Source organism: Hyla sarda, chromosome 12 (assembly GCF_029499605.1).
Source record: "Hyla sarda isolate aHylSar1 chromosome 12, aHylSar1.hap1, whole genome shotgun sequence".
Lineage (NCBI taxonomy): Eukaryota > Metazoa > Chordata > Amphibia > Anura > Hylidae > Hyla > Hyla sarda.
The window spans coordinates 84329032-84346416 of record NC_079200.1 but is presented as its reverse complement, the minus strand read 5'-3'; the positions used below and the strand labels follow the sequence as shown (position 1 = coordinate 84346416).

The following is a 17385-nucleotide window of genomic DNA, read 5'->3' as shown; positions in this document are numbered from 1 at the left end:
TCATGGATAGTGGAAATCCTCGGCTGGCTATAATGAGGATGATAGTTAAACCAGAACATTCTCATCCTCATCATAAGACTATCCTGTAGATTTGTCTCTCCCCCTGAGGACTTCTCAGGTCCTTCTCCCACCACCCCCAAAGCCTCAACCAGAGAAGTATGTCACCATCATAACCAGCTTATTAGAGTGTAAGTTCCTATAGTCCAGCCTCTCAGGTAACAGCACCATATAACTATTAGTAGTAATAACAGCAGCTAGGCTGGGGCTACAAGACGACTGACAAATTACAAATAAGGATAGTGAATGATGTTGTCTTCCTACATGCAGAATACCACGATACAACAGTCATGAGATATCCAAATCTGCTAGATTTTTGTGCAACCACTCTTTTCTATACTGGTACAATGAAGAAGAAAAAAGTGGATGCACTCACTCAGATAATCTTGCCAGACGAATTCTTTATTCCAGATCCATAAAAGTCAGGTATAGCGGGTAGACGCAGAGGAGCAGCCTCGCAGCAACAGACTGTTTCCTGCTCCCTAGACACACTTCCTCTAGCAGCCCGAGGAAGTGCGTCTAGGGTGCAGGAAACAGTCTGTCGCTGCGAGGCTGCTCCTCTGCGTCTGCCCGCTATACCTGACTTTTATGGATCTGGAATAAAGAATTCGTCTGGCAAGATTATCTGAGTGAGTGCATCCACTTTTTTCTTCTTCATTTTACCAGTCATTGCCTATTTAGGAGTGCACCCTCAGTATAGCCCCACTGGTTCATGTGTTTGTTCGTGCTGTGCGTGATGGGACATTAGGTGGATTGCAGTGGACTTATCTTTCTTACTCTTTTCTATACTTAGTTGGGATTCCATCAGCAGAGCTTTCCAATCTATTGTCTTGCATCCACAAGTCACTGTGTATCCCAGGCCTTATTTTACTGCAGTTTTGGTTTATTTCTCGGTGGTGGTAGTGGGGTGTTCTTTTCTGCAGCATATTTCACCATCTTTGCATGAACCAACCCTGTGTGCTGTGCTGTGAATGGGGGGAGTACAGCCTTGCACCGTGGAGCCTTTATGAGCACCAGCTGAGCTTTGTGTCCTCAGACAAGTCTCCCAGCTGTCTCCATCTCACTGAAGCCCCATTCAGGGCGGTGCATTTATGGCAAATGTGGATTGGAGCAACATCAGAAGCATTAAAAGCTGCACTCAGCAGCCCCTTCCTCTTCCCCGGTTCTGAGGTTAGGAGTCTGAATTGGTCCCCGTGTGACCCTGCCTTGGTGTGTTGCTCAGATGGCTTCCATTCAGTGTCTGTGAAAACCTGGATGATCCCTGAGTAGACAGTGACAAACCCGAAGGACAGTTATATATAGAACAGGCCTTCCTGTAGACTGCCCCTTGTATATGGTGTATATGGCAACTCCTGTGCATCATTCCTTCTTCTCTTCTGATGCTTTTCTTACTTTTCCTCCAGATTTTATTCTCCAACTTGGAGGACATTCTGCAGGTTCACCGTGACTTTCTGGCAGCGCTGGAGAATCGCCTTCAGCCGGAGCCTCAGCCGCAGAATGAGCTGGGAGCAGTTTTCCTGCACTTTGTAAGTATGAAGCTTCTCACTGGTCTATATCTGTGACATGACATATAAGTGGTTGACTATAGGAATCAGAGTTTATCAATTGTTTGCTTTCCTGGTGCTGAACAAAGAGCTGACAACAGCAATTCACACAATGATACCAGTATCCCTGACCTTGATACTGGTATCCCTAACCTCACTGCCACATTACAGTTGACCCCCCAGCCTTACTGCCACATTACAGTTGACCCCAGCCTTACTGCCACATTACAGTTGACCCCAGCCTTACTGCCACATTACAGTTGACCCCAGCCTTACTGCCACATTACAGTTGACCCCTCAGCCTTACTGCCACATTACAGTTGACCCCTCAGCCTTACTGCCACATTACAGTTGACCCCAGCCTTACTGCCACATTACAGTTGACCCCTCAGCCTTACTGCCACATTACAGTTGACCCCTCAGCCTTACTGCCACATTACAGTTGACCCCTCAGCCTTACTGCCACATTACAGTTGACCCCTCTGCCTTACTGCCACATTACAGTTGACCCCTCTGCCTTACTGCCACATTACAGTTGACCCCTCAGCCTTACTGCCACATTACAGTTGACCCCTCAGCCTTACTGCCACATTACAGTTGACCCCTCAGCCTTACTTCCACATTACAGTTGACCCCCCAGCCTTACTGCCACATTACAGTTGACCCCCCAGCCTTACTGCCACATTACAGTTGACCCCCCAACCTTACTGCCACATTACAGTTGACCCCTGAGCCTTACTGCCACATTACAGTTTAGGGATCGACCGATTATCGGTTTGGCCGATATTCACAATTTTGGACGATAATCCGATAATGCCCAGAACCCCCCAAACCGCCCCCCCAACGCACCGCACCCCCCCCCCCCACACACACACACCGCACCGCCACGGTCAGAGACTGCCGCTGCCCCTATTGCCTCCCCCATCCCTGGTTTTATAATTACCTGTTCCCGGGGTTTACGCTACTTCAGGCTCCTGCGGCATCCTGTATTACGCTGTGCGCTGCACAATGCCGAGTGACGTCCTTAACGCAACGTCACCATTGGTGCGCACAGTGACAGCTCAGGACGCCGCTGGAGCCAGAAGTAGCGTGGACCCCGGGAACAGGTAATTATAAAACCGGGGATGGGGGAGGCAATGGGTCAGCAGCGGTTGGACTAAGGACCGGCAGGGGGAGAGAAGCCGGCGGTGGCGGTCTCTGGGCAGAGGATAGGTAGGTGGGGGGGGGGTGGTCAGCGGTGGTGGTAGGACTCAGGACCCCAGGACAGGCAGGGGGAGAGAAGAGGGTGGTGGCGGCCGTCTCTGGCACCGCAAAAGCGCCTGCTATAAATCAATGATCTGCAGCGGTGTCGCGGGTGGGGGGTTTGGGGTTATGTGTGGATAAATAGCCAATAGCTTATACCGGAATATCGGTATAAGTTATCGGCTATCGGCCTTAACCTCAACAGATTATCGGTATCTGCCCTAAAAATCGATATCAGTCGATCCCTATTACAGTTGACCCCCCCAGCCTTACTGCCACATTACAATTGACCTTCAGCCTTACTGCCACATTACAGTTGACCTTCAGCCTTACTGCCACATTACAGTTGACCCCCCCCCCCCTCCACCCAGCCTTACTGCCACATTACAGTTAACCCTGAACTCGTATATGGGACCATACTGACCGCAGCTCTGAAGACTTTCCTACTGCTGTTCTGTGGTGTTACGTAGGGCTGCAGGGGTTCTATCTATGTAGAGGCATGAAGCAAACATTGTGCTGCACTTGTTTCTCTGTTGGTTGGTCATAGGTGGCGTCCTAGCAGGTGTGCAGGAACTCGTTCTCTTGCTGGATTTATCCATCCTGATTGCTTTTCTTTTCCTTTCTCTGATAGTTGCAAAAACTTTGCAGAATTATTGATGTCAGGTGAGGAGTAAAATCGCCTTCATCTTCCCAGATAATCTGCTGCAAAGCATCAACTCTCATGGTGGCCAGTGTCTCAGTGTCTTTCCCTGACCTAACACTGTGCTTTAAGATCCTAAGTTGGTGTATTCAGTCCTAGCGATGTGCATTTCAGAAAATGGCTACGTGACCTCTAAACTTCATGAGACTATCTGGATGACTCACTGGTTAGGTCGGCCATATGCGCTACATGTTTAGAATGGGATAAAAGACTGAGGAAGGAGAACTACTTGATAACAGCACAATGCAGACATCACAGTGGTGAAGAATAACCTGGAGATATAGAGAGATTCATCAAAACCTGTGCAGAGGAATAGTGGTGTAGTTGCCCATTTAGATCGTCAGATCGCTTCTTTCATTTTTAAAAAGGCCTCTGAAAAACAAAAGAAGCAATCTGATTGGTTGCGATGGGCAACTGGATCACTCTTCTTGTACACCGTTTTTGATAAATCTTCCTCCTGGTGCATACTACCAAGAGCTTTCACTTATAAATATATACATAAAAACAAGACACGTATACATATGTACTACACCATAAATATGTATGTACTAGTCACCTATTAGTAAATATACTATATGGTCGTATATAAATAAATATATCCAAATCAATAAGACAAATATGCAGTGAATTAAAAAAATATTTGATACCCTTTTGTACATTTGCCCACTGACAAAAAAAGAAGGAAAAAAAAATCAGTCTGCAGTTATAATGGATTGATTTGCATTTGTAAATTACGTATTTCATCTTCTTTCAAACAGTAAGATTTCTGACGCCCAGTTTTCGTTTTTATAGGTAATGAGCTGAGATTAGGAGCACTCTCTTAAAGCAGTAGTAGTTACGTACAAAAGCGTATCCCCTGTGCGCAAGATAGGGGATACGTTTTAGATTGCGAGGGGTCTGACAGCTGGGACCCCAGCTCTCTCTGGGAACAGAGTGTGTTGCCACTGATATGCCCCCTCCATATATCTCTATGGGAGATCTGAAGATAGCCGAACAGCTCTCCCATAGAGATATATGGAGGGGGCATGTCAGCCACCACTTCATGCGGTGGTTGACGCACCCTGTTCCCGGAAAGAGCTGGGCCCCTGTAAGGGAGATTGAGTTGTCGGACCCCTCGTGATCTAAAACTTATCCCCTATCCTGCAAATAGGGGGTGACTTTTAGTACATGATATGTCTTCTTTAAAGCTTCCAATCACAGCTTATTACCTGTATAAAAGACACCTGTCCACAGAAGCATTCAATCCACCAGATTCCAAATTCCTGACCAAAGAGCTGACCAAGGATGTCGGGGACAAGATTGTAGATCTATACAAGGCTGGAATGGGCTACAAGATCATTGCCAAGCAGCTTGGTGTGACGTTTACAACAGTTGGTGCAATTATTGGCAAATAGAAGAAACACAAAATAACAGTCAACCACCCTTGGTCGCAAGATCTCACCTCGTGGAGTTTCGGTGATCATGAGAACAGTTTGGAGTCAGCCTGGAACTATACAGGAGGATCATATCAATGATCTCAATGCAGCTGGGACCATAGTCTCCAAGAAAACAATTACACTACATTGTGAAGGACCAAAATCCTGCAGAGCCCAATGCTTCAGAGAGCTCATGTACAGGCCCTTCTAAAGTTTGCCAGCGAACCCCTGAATCATACAGGTAAGGCTGGAATTACATGTCTGGCATACACGAACCCAGCCTAAGTCTTGCCACAACTGCATTTCCCTGTCCGGTGTCGGTCTCATGAGTCTATAGCCTAACAAGCTGAGATTAGAAGAACACCTTTAAGAGAGTGCTCCTAATAATAGCTTGTTTTTTGTATAAAAGACTATGGGGGGGGGGGGGGGGGGGAGGGGGTTTGGGAGATTTATCAAGCTGTTAAGATGTCTTTGACTGATAGAGATTTTATTTGCACCAAAGTTATCAAAGGCCATGCTCCAAAATGATAACTTTGACGCAAAGACGTCAAAAAACAAACAATCTGCATAAATAGTTTTTCATAACCAGAATTGATAAATACCTCCCAATTTTTTTCAATTTTATCTCTAACTGTTCAAATAAACCTACCATTAAAATTATAGATTGATAATTTCTTTGTCAGTGGGCATACATACAAAATCAGCAGGGGATCAAATACTTTTTTCCTTCACTGTATGCATATTACATTCACACTCACACGCATATCCAGAACTTCATACATATGGTGCCTCCAGTGTGCTCCAAACTCTTTCCTGTCCATTTTCCTTCTCTCATCTCTTTCCTGTGGAAACAATGACAGCAGCGCTGATATGTCAGGGCTGTGGTGGAAGATTTCCCCCTGACCCCGGTAATGGATACAGAAAGGAAGCCTGGGAGTGAGGAGGTGACATCACCTGGATGGGCCTGTTCACACGTTGTTTGCGCCTTCACCCCTAGTTCAGGGTATGAGGGTACACTCCGATCCTGGGGCTGTGATGCTCTGAGGTGGCTTGACTATGAAGCACTACACTTCCTTTCATTTTAGGAAAACAGGCAGTGATAAAAGTGTATTAATCTTGCATATGCAATCTATGCATAGACTTGCATTGAGGGGGCGTGGCGTGACATCACGAGGGGTGTGGCCATTACATCACGACCCCCGACGCCTGCACTTAGCGTTCTAAGAAACGCCAGTTGAAGCACAGAGATCGCGAGGGTCTCAGCGGCGGGACCCCAGCATTAAGACATCTTATCCCCTATCCTTTGGATAGGGGATAAAATGTCTAGGGGGGAAGTACCCCTTTAACAAACCCTGAGCTGTGAGTAGGCTGAATGTTCCCATTAATTGACAGCCAGCAAAATCGTGAAATAAGGATGAAAGTTTGATATTTACATTCTACAATGCTTTATCTATAAACCCTCCTATATAAACCCTCCTACATATCTGTAGCATGGTTCCAGCCCTTTAATACCTGCTGTATGATGCTCTCAGCCCCCTGCTGGTCAGATTGCTCTCTGTCTCACTGGAATCTAATCCTGGATTATTGATTAGGGGATAGCTGAGTTTACTGGATCCCATATCCTCATCGATTTCACAGTCTCAATTCACATCCCCCATCTCATGACTTATAATATGGCAACATCCTATTATTATGCTTATAGTGGGGAAGGGTTTAGTGCAAACACCCCCGTCCCGTCACACATAGCACCCCAAAAATAACCAGCTGCCCTGATTAATCTGCCCAGTAATATAAGCCCTGGTGGTCCTTGTCTGTCAAAATGATAAATTTGTGTTACCCCTGTAGGTTCCCCTCCAGTCATCTTTTTGGTCCTCTGTTCACTCTTGGTCCTTTGGCTTATCCCATTGATCATTCATTAAGTCTTCCCTTCACGCTTCCAGCCACCCCTTTGGTCAGAGGTTGCCATTCAGCTTTCTAAGACTCCTCAACAGAAAATATGCTTGTAAAGTATGAACAGGAAATCTGTTATGCAGGGCTATAACACATTATCTCTCCCCCTGTATTTGGGTATATGTCTACTTGCTGATTATTTCTTGTGTTTTTGTCCTCTCAGAAGGATCGTTTCTGTGTGTATGAGGAATATTGCAGCAACCACGAGAAAGCCCTGAGACTTCTGATGGAGCTAAACAAAGTCCCAACTGTGCGAGCCTTCCTGTTGGTGAGTATATCCGGGGTCTGCTCAGGATTGCTGAAACTTGTAGTCCCCCACACCATGTTTTCCTACTCTTAGGTTCATGTGTGGGGCATCTCTCTTCTGGAGTGGAGGTGGGGGGGGGCTTCTCCCCTCTGGATTGTGGGTGGGGGGGGGGGAGCCTTCTATTTTCTGGGCTGTGGGTGTCCTTTATTCATAACCTCCAATTTTATTTCTCTTTAAGAGCTGCATGTTACTTGGTGGCCGCAAGACAACAGACATCCCCCTTGAGGGCTACCTGCTGACTCCCATCCAGAGGATCTGCAAGTACCCACTGCTCCTCAAGGTAGGACACCTCTACTGTGAGATGTTATGTGAAGGTTGGGGTGGAGTATAAAGGGGGAGGGGGTTGGTCAAATGATGTATATATTCATGTCTGCATACATCATGCATAAGTAAATACCATCTCAAAGAGCCTCTGTATGATTAGACCTCTACAAAGCTATGAACGGGTGCTGCGCCCAACTGCCCCCTTCTCACTTCTGAAAAATCCCTCCATTATAAGACAACAAATGGTGGGCAGGGCTCACACTGATGTGCCTGCCCCTGTGGATCACCTCTATATAGCAAACAAGCAGTCATCATGTAACGGCTCATAGAACCTTTGTGGTCTAAAGAATTACTGTATTTGAGGTGTCATGCTGTGGCCCCATGCTCTTTGGGCCTGTTCTGCTAGAGTTAAGGAGGTCCTATATACCAGCAGATAAAGTAATTCCTAGGAAATAATTCCCGGGAATCTCTGTCTTTCAGGTATGCCCCCTTTCCCCCAGAGAAGAGTGTCCCTGGTAGTGACAAGGATTTAATAGCATTGCATAACCCTTTGGGATGTTTTGGCTTTTATAAATAAACCACAGGAAATGAGGTTGACTCCACATTCCATCATATAGAAATCCTGCTCTTGTGATTCCTGTTTTTGGTGCGGCCACGGAGCAGCTGTGTTTATCCTCACTGATCCGTCAATCTGTGAAACGCAGGAAACAGTCAGCACCGACTGCGCCAAATTCTAATTCAGGGGAAACAAACACAGGTGGCTGCAGAGAAGCGGGAATACTGGAAATCTCAGCTCAACTTACATCCAGAGCTGCAATCGCAGCATGTACCTACAAAATCCCCTGCACCATAATCCCGGGGTCCCACCTCAAGGGGAGGTGTCTTGTGTGGATGTGAGAATTCCTAGCACTAGCTCTGTAGCGCCCCCATGTCTCTAACTCTCATACTTCATACACAGTGAATCGTGCAAGGGAAGGGGGTCACTTATAATGTCATGGGTATTACAGGAGCTGGCGAAGAGGACGCCTGCAAAACACCCGGACCACCAGCCAGTGCACAGTGCCCTGCAGGCCATGAAAACGGTGTGCACCAACATCAATGAGACCAAGAGACAGATGGAGAAGCTCGAGGCCCTGGAGCAGCTGCAGTCCCACATAGAGGGATGGGAGGTCTGTGTACATAAGAACGGAGAAGTGGTACTGTGCACTGTTCATGCGTACAGGGCAGAAGTGGTACTGTTCACTATTCATACATACATAGCAGAAGTGGTACTGTGTGCTTTCCACAGAGACTGGGCAGGAGAAGTAATACTAGGCCTTGTCCATACATGCAGAACAGGAGAAATGGTACTGTCCACTTTCCATAGATATAGAACATAAGATGATTTTCTGGGTACTGTCTATAGATGCAGAAACTCAGAGGGAGGAGTGGAATTGTGCATCTATAGAAACTAAGATGGAGTGGTACTGTGCACTGTCCACAGATACACAGCAGGGGAAGTGGCATTGTGTATGATCTATAGTTATGGAGAAGCAGCAGTTCTGTGCACTGTCCATATATACAAAGCAGAAGTGGTTCTTTTAGTGTTTATATACAATGTAAGAGAAGTTGCACTGTACATTGTTCATAGATACTGTTCTCGATCATATATTATATATGTGTATGTATAGATAGATAGTATGTGTTTGTGAGTAGTGATACTGTGCAAAACAGAGCAAAAGTGATACTGTTAGCTGCCATAGTCCGGTGGTCCAGATGTGAGACATGAGATATGTATATGAAATAATGGATCTGATGTGTGTTTTCTGTGTTCAGGGCTCAAACCTGACAGATATCTGTACCCAGCTGCTCCTGCAGGGGACGCTGCTCAAGATCTCAGCCGGGAATATCCAGGAGCGCATGTTCTTCCTGTTTGACAACCTGCTGGTTTATTGCAAGAGAAAATCCAGGTAGGAAAAGGTTAATGGTGTGTAGTGTGTGTGTGTGTGTGTGTGTGGTGTGTGTGTGATCCCTCAACATATGATGGTAATTTGTTCCAAATGAACCATCGTTACTTGAATTTATCGTATGTTGAGGGATCTGTGCAATAATAATAGACAAAGTTATAGTCACGTGTCCCCGCCGCTGCTCTGGATCGTCGCTCTCCATTGCCGTCATCACATCGCCGCACCTATTGAATGACGGGAAGGCGTGCCTGGCGACGTGATAAGAACGAAGGAGAACAACAGCCATGCAGCGGAGCATGAAGAGGATGGTCCAGAGCGGAGGGGACAGATGAGTGACACACACAGGGGCACATTAAACGGCTAGCCGTTTATGCGAAGGCCCCGACATACAAAAGCATCGTATATTGATGCTGCCTTCAAAATAATTAGAAAAAAAAATCCATAAAATCACATTGTCTGTCTGATTTTTTAAAAGAATTTATTTGCAAATGATGGTGGAAAATAAGTTTTTGGTCACCTACAAACAAGCAAGATTTCTGGCTCTCACAGACCTGTAACTTCTTCTTTAACCCCTTTTTCCGTTTTTGCATTTTCGTTTTTTCCTCCTTACCTTTAAAAAATCATAACTCTTTAAATTTTGCACCTAACAATCCATATGATGGCTTATATTTTGCATCACCAATTCTACTTTGTAATTACGTCAGTCATTTTACTCAAAAATATACGGCGAAACGGGAAAAAAATCATTGTGAGACAAAATGTAAAAAAACACACCATTTTGTAAATTTTGGGGGCTCCCGTTTCTACACAGTACATTTTTTGGTAAACATGACACCTTCTTTTTATTCTGTAGGTCCATACGATTAAAATGATACCCTACTTATTTAGGTTTGATTTTGTTGTACTTCTGGAAAAAATCATAAATACATGCAGAAAAATTAATATGTTTAAAATTGTCATCTTCTGACCCATATAACGTTTTTATTTTTCTGTGTAATGGGCGGTATGAGGGCTCATTTTTTTTGCGCCGTGATCTGAAGTTTTTAGCGGTACTATTTTTGCATTGCTAGGACTTATTGATTGCTTTTTTTTTTTCATGATATAAAAAGTGACCAAAAATTCACTATTTTGGCCGTTGGAAATTTTTTGCGCGTACGCCATTAACCGTGTGGTTTATTTACTGATATATTTTTATAATTCGGACATTTCCGCACCCGGCGATACCACATATGTTTATTTTTATTTTCACAGGTTTTTTTTTTATGGGAAAAGGGGGGTGATTCAAACTTTTATTAGGGAAGGTGTTAAATGATCTTCACTTTTTTTCCACTTTTTTTTTTTTTTTGCAGTGTTATAGCTCCCATAGGGACCTATAAAACTGCACACACTGATCTTTTACATTGTTCAATATTTTCTCATAGGAAACCATTGATCAATGATTCTGCCGCTTGACTGCTCATGCCTGGATGAGCAGTCATTTGGCGATCGGACAGCGAGGAGGCAGGAAGGGACCCCTCCGGCTGTCCTGTAAGCTGTTGGGGATGCCGCGATTTCATCTCGGCGATCCCGAACATCTCCCTGTGCTAACCGGCAAATGTTCAGTCCGGTCGGCTCATTTTTGCCCCGTATGCGCTTTTCCCCCGCACCTAAAACCGTGGTCGACCACAGTTTTAGGTCCGGTTGTAAAAGCTCATACGGGGCAAAAATGAGCCGACCGGACCGAACGTTTCACTGCGGTCGGCTCATTGAAGTGAATTACTTACCGGAGCGCATAGAAAGGCATACGGGAGCGCAAGTTTTTAGCTCTCCCCTTCCGTATGCGCTCCCGTATCGGGGAAAACGTAATGGGAGCCCAGCCTTACAGAAAACATTTGACCTCTATCATTGCCAACAGAGGGTGTATAACAAAGTATTGAGATTAACTTTTGTTATTGACAAAATACTTATTTTCCACCATAATTTGCAAATAAATTCTTTAAAAATCAGACAATGTGATTTTAAGGATTTTCTTTCTCATTATGTCTCTCATAGTTGAGGTATACCTATGATGAAAGTTACAGGCCTCTCATCTTTTTAAGTGGGAGAACTTGCACAACTGGTGGCTGACTAAATACTTTTTTTTGCCCCACTGTGTAATATATATTCCATCCCACCAGAATTAGAGGGGCCAGCATGGGATTTGATACCAAAACTATTGTGACAGATTCTCAGCTGTGATTAGTACTAAATAAGGACGGGTTTTACTGAAGGCAAGCAAAGTTCTTGGAAATGGGGAAGAATGAACCACAAAGTCTATGAGGAAGTGTTAAAACTGTACACAGGGGTGAAGCTTTACATTGGACTGCATTATTTCTGTTAAAGGGGTATTCCAGGCCAAAACTTTTTTTTATATATCAACTGGCTCCCGAAAGTTAAACAGATTTGTAAATTACTTCTATTAAAAAATCTTAATCTTTCCAATAATTATTAGCTTCTGAAGTTGAGTTGTTGTTTTCTGTCTAACTGCTCTCTGATGACTCACGTCCCGGGAGCTGTGCAGTTCCTATGGGGATATTCTCCCATCATGCACAGCTCCCGGGACGTGTTTAATGTTGCGTCCCAACAAGATAACTCCACACAGCCATTAATGTCTAAACCTTGGCAACAAAAGTGAATACAACCCTAAGTGGAAATGTTCAAATTGGGCCGGATTAGCCATTTTTCCTTCCCTATGACATGAGACTTATTAGTGTTACAAGGTCTTAGATGTGAATGGGGAGCAGGTGTCTTAAATTTTGTTAAACCCCTTAAGGGCCCAGACCATTTTCACCTTAACCCCTTAAGGACGCAGGACGTAAATGTACGTCCTGGTGAGGTGGTACTTAACGCACCAGGACGTACATTTACGTCCTGTGCATAACCGCGGGCATCGGAGCGATGCCCGTGTCATGCGCGGCTGATCCCGGCTGCTGATCGCAGCCAGGGACCCGCCGGCAATGGCCGACGCCCGCGATCTCGCGGGCGTCCGCCATTAACCCCTCAGGTGCCGGGATCAATACAGATCCCGGCATCTGCGGCAGTTCGCGATTAAAATGAACGATCGGATCGCCCGCAGCGCTGCTGCGGGGATCCGATCATTCATAACGCCGCACGGAGGTCCCCTCTCCTTCCTCCGTGCGGCTCCCGGCGTCTCCTGCTCTGGTCTGTGATCGAGCAGACCAGAGCAGGAGATGACCGATAATACTGATCTGTTCTATGTCCTATACATAGAACAGATCAGTATTAGCAATCATGGTATTGCTATGAATAGTCCCCTATGGGGACTATTTAAGTGTAAAAAAAATGTAAAAAAATGTAAAAGTAAAAAAAAAGTGAAAAATCCCCTCCCCCAATAAAAAAGTAAAACGTCCGTTTTTTCCTATTTTACCCCCAAAAAGCGTAAAAAACATTTTTTATAGACCTATTTGGTATCGCCGCGTGCGTAAATGTCTGAACTATTAAAATAAAATGTTAATGATCCCATACGGTGAACGGCGTGAACGAAAAAAATTTTAAAAAGTCCAAAATTCCTACTTTTTTAATACATTTTATTAAAAAAAAAATTATAAAAAATGTATTAAAAGTTTTTTTTATATACAAATGTGGTATCAAAAAAAAAGTACAGATCATGGCGCAAAAAATGAGCCCCCATTCCGCCGCTTATACGGAAAAATAAAAAAGTTATAGGTCATCAAAATAAAGGGATTATAAACGTACTAATTTGGTTAAAAAGTTTGTGATTTTTTTTAAGCGCAACAATAATATAAAAGTATATAATAATGGGTATCATTTTAATCGTATTGACCCTCAGATTAAGAACACATGTCATTTTTACCAGAAATTGTACGGCGTGAAAACAAAACCTTCCAAAATTAGCAAAATTGCGTTTTTCGTTTTAATTTCCCCACAAAAATAGTGTTTTTTGGTTGCGCCATACATTTTATGATATAATGAGTGATGTCATTACAAAGGACAACTGGTCGCGCAAAAAACAAGCCCTCATACTAGTCTGTGGATGAAAATATAAAAGAGTTATGATTTTTAGAAGGCGAGGAGGAAAAAATGAAAACGTAAAAATTAAATTGTCTGAGTCCTTAAGGCCAAAATGGGCTGAGTCCTTAAGGGGTTAAAGGGGTATTCCAGGCCAAAACTTTTTCTCTATATATCAACTGGCTCCGGAAAGTTAAACAGATTTGTAAATTACTTCTATTAAAAAATCTTAATCCTTCCAATAGTTATTAGCTTAAGAAGTTGAGTTGCTGTTTTCTGTCTAACTGCTTTCTGATGACTCACGTCCTGGGAGCTGTCCAGCTCCTATGGGGATGTTTTCCCATCATGCAAGGGATAGTCTCCCATCATGCACAGCTCCCGGGACGTGACATCATCATTGAGCAGTTAGACAGAAAACTTCAGAAGCTAATAACTATTGGAAGGATTAAGATTTTTTAATAGAAGTAATTTACAAATCTGTTTAACTTTCCGGAGCCAGTTGATATATAAAAAAAAAAAGTTTTTGCCTGTAATTAGGACCCGAGCATTTTTTGCACATCTGATCACTGTGACTTTAAGCATTAATAACTCTGGGATGCTTTTACTTTTCATTCTTATTTCGAGATTGTTTTTACGTGACATATTCTACTTTGTTAGTGGTAAATTTTTGTTGATACTTGCATCATTTCTTGTTGAAAAATTCAAAAATTTGATGAAAAACTTGAAAATTTAGCTTTTTTTTTTTTTTACTTTGAAACTCTCAGCTTATAAGGAGAATGGACATCCCAAATAAATTATATCTTGATTCACATGTACAATATGTCTACTTTATGTTTGCATCATAAAGTTGCCATGTTTTTACTTTTGGAAGACATCAGAGGGTTTCAAAGTTCAGCAGCAGTTTCCCAATTTTTCAAAAAATTTTCAAAATTTTAATTTTTCAGGGACCAGTTCTGTTTTGAAGTGGATTTGAAGGGCCTTCATATTAGAAATACCCCACAAATGACCCCATTATAAAAACTGCACCCCCCAAAGTATTCAAAATGGCATTCAGAAAGTGTTAAGCCTTTAGGTGTTTTCACAGGAATAGCAGCAAAGTGAAGGAGGACATTCAAAATCTTAATTTTTTACACTTGCATTCTTGTAGACAAAAGTTTTTGAATTTTTACAAGGTGTAAAAGAAGAGAAATCACCCTAAAATTTGTAACCCAATTTCTCTTGAGAAAGGAAATACTTAATATGTGGATGTTAAGTGCTCTGTGGGTGCACTAGAGGGCTCAGAAGGGAACAAGCAAAAATGGGATTTTGGAGAGTGATTTTTCTGAAATGGTTTTTGGGGGGCATGTCACATTTAGGAAGCCCCTATGGTGCCAGAACAGCAAAAAAAAAACACATGGCATACTATTTTGGAAACTACACTCCTCTAGGCACATAACAAGGGGTACAATGAGCCTTTACACCCCACAGGTGTTTGACAAATTTCCACTAAAGTTGGACGCGAAAATAAAAAATTTGTTTTTCAAATTTTTCATTTTCACAAGGGGTAATAGGAGAAAAGGCCTCCCAAAATTTGTAACACCATTTCTTTTGAATAAAGAAATACCCCATATGTGGATGTAAAGTGCTCTGTGGGCAAACTACAATGCTCAGAAGAGAAGGAGCGCCATTGAGCTTTTGGAGAGAGAAATTGGTTGGAATAGAAGTCGGGGGCCATGTGCGTTTACAAAGCCCCCAGTGCGTTCTTTCATTTTCACGGACCACTGTTCCAAAAATCTGTCAGACACCAGTTCAGTGTAAATGCTCACTGCACCCCTTATTAAATTCTGTGAGGGGTGTAGTTTTCAAAATTAGCTCACATGGGGGATGGGGGGCACAGTTCTGGCACCATGGGGGCTTTGTAAACACACATGGCCTTCAATTTTGGACACATTCTCTCTCCAAAAGCCCGATGGAGCTCCTTCTCTTCTGAGCATTGTAGTGAGCACGCAGGGCACTTTACTTCCAAATATGAGGTATTTCCATACTCAGAAGAAATGGGGCCACACATTTTGGGGGGCTTTTTTTTCTTTCCTATTTTCCCTTGTGAAAATGAAAAATGTAGGGTAACACCAGCAGTTTAGTGAATACATTTTTTTTTTCATTTTCACATCCAACTTTAACGAAAGTCAAACACCTGTGGGGTGTTAAGGCTTACTATACCCCTTGTTACGTTCTGAGAGGTGTGTAGTTTCCAAAATGGGGTCACGTGGGTATTTATTGTTTTGCGTTTTTGTCAGAACCGCTGTAAAATCAGCCACCCCTGTGCAAATCCCCAATTTAGACCTCAAATGTACATGGTGCGCCATGTTGTGCGTCCACAGAGCACTTTGCGTCCATATATGGGATATTTCCTTTACAAATTTTGGGGGTCTTTTTTTCCTTTTACTGCTTGTGAAAATGAAAAGTATGGGGCAACACTAGCATGTTAGTGTAAAAAATAAAAAAAATTTACACTAACATGCTCGTGTAGACCCCAACTTTACCTTTTCATAAGGGGTAAAAGTAAAAAAAGCCCCACAAAATTTGTAACACAATTTCTCCCCAGTAGGGAAATACCCCACATGTGGCACTAAACTGTTGCCTTGAAATACGACAGGGCTCCAAAGCGAGAGAGCGCCATGTGCATTTGAGGGCTAAATTGGGGATTTGCATCCGCCACCAAGATACCCTACGGCAGTGTTTACCAAACGGTGTCTCCAGCTGTTGCAAAACTCCCAGCATGCCATGTCAGTGGCTGTCCGGTAATACTGGGAGTTGTTCATTTTCAACAGCTGGAGGCTCTGCTTTGGAAACAGTGCCATACGAGAATTTTTTTATTTTTTTTATTGGGGGGGTTGGTGTAATTGTGTAGGGGTGTGTATATGCAGTGTTTTTACTTTTTATATAATGTAGTTAAGTGTTTTTAGAGTACATTCACATGGGCGGGGGTTTACAGTGAGCTTCTCACTGGGAGTTTGAGCTGCGGCGGAAAATTTTCCACAGCTCAAACTTGCAGCGGGAAACTCACTGTAAACCCCTGCCCATTTGAATGTACCCTGTACATTCACACGGGGAGGGGGGGAAGAAACCTCCAGCTGTTGCAAAAGTACAACTCTCAGCATGCCCTTTGGCTGTTTGTGCATGCTGGTTGTTGCAGTTATGCAACAACTGGAGGCACACTTTTTCATAGAAAAAAAGTGCCTCCAGCTGTTGCATAACTACAAGCCCCAGCATGCACAAACAGCCAAAGGGCATGCTGGGCTATGTAGTGGTGTGCCTCTAGCTGTTGCATACAACAGCTCCTAGCATTCCCTTTCGCTGTCAATGCATGCTGAGAGTTGTAGTTTTGCAACAGCTGAAGGCACACTGGTTGCAAAACACTGAGTTAAGTAACAAACTGTGTTTTGCAACCAGTGTGCCTCCAGCTGTTGCATAACTGCAACTCCCAGCATGCACGGACAGCCAAAGGGCATGCTGCATGGGGTGCCTGCTGAACGATATCAGAAGGCATCCTGGTTCGGTCGTTGCCGATTGCCGTGCATACAGGTATTTTATTTTGGTCTTGTAAGCCTAAAGGATGTGGTTCCAGGAATCCATGTCCTTAGTCTGCTTGTTTCCAGCAGTCTTTTGTGTGCTTCATTTTCAGAGGAGGATTGCTTCTGGGATGACAGCCATGCACACCATTTTGATGCAGTGTGAGGTGTATGGCTTGAGCACTGACAGGCTGACTTCATGACTTCAACATCCCCCCTCCCCCTTTTAACCTCTGCAGCAATGCTGGCGGGACTGGTATGCCTTTTTCCCAAAGACATCCTCTTGATATAACACTGAGCACATACACTCAACTTCTTTGGTCGAACATATTCAGTACACCATTTTGATGCAGTATGGTCTTGCCCACCTTGCTACAGCTCAGTTGCACAGCTGAGACACT

The 17385-nt window shown here is 43.7% G+C and overlaps 1 protein-coding gene across 1 annotated transcript in view; it reads left to right on the top strand.

Annotated features, from left to right (window-relative positions):
* PREX1 (phosphatidylinositol-3,4,5-trisphosphate dependent Rac exchange factor 1) overlaps positions 1 to 17385 on the top strand; it is a 129013-nt gene that overhangs the window by 55106 nt on the left and 56522 nt on the right. Inside the window, exons 3-7 of the mRNA XM_056549313.1 lie at positions 1461 to 1583; positions 7072 to 7176; positions 7394 to 7495; positions 8487 to 8648; positions 9295 to 9428. Of these exons, the coding sequence (XP_056405288.1) occupies positions 1461 to 1583; positions 7072 to 7176; positions 7394 to 7495; positions 8487 to 8648; positions 9295 to 9428 (626 nt within the window). The remainder of the gene's footprint in view (positions 1 to 1460; positions 1584 to 7071; positions 7177 to 7393; positions 7496 to 8486; positions 8649 to 9294; positions 9429 to 17385) is intronic.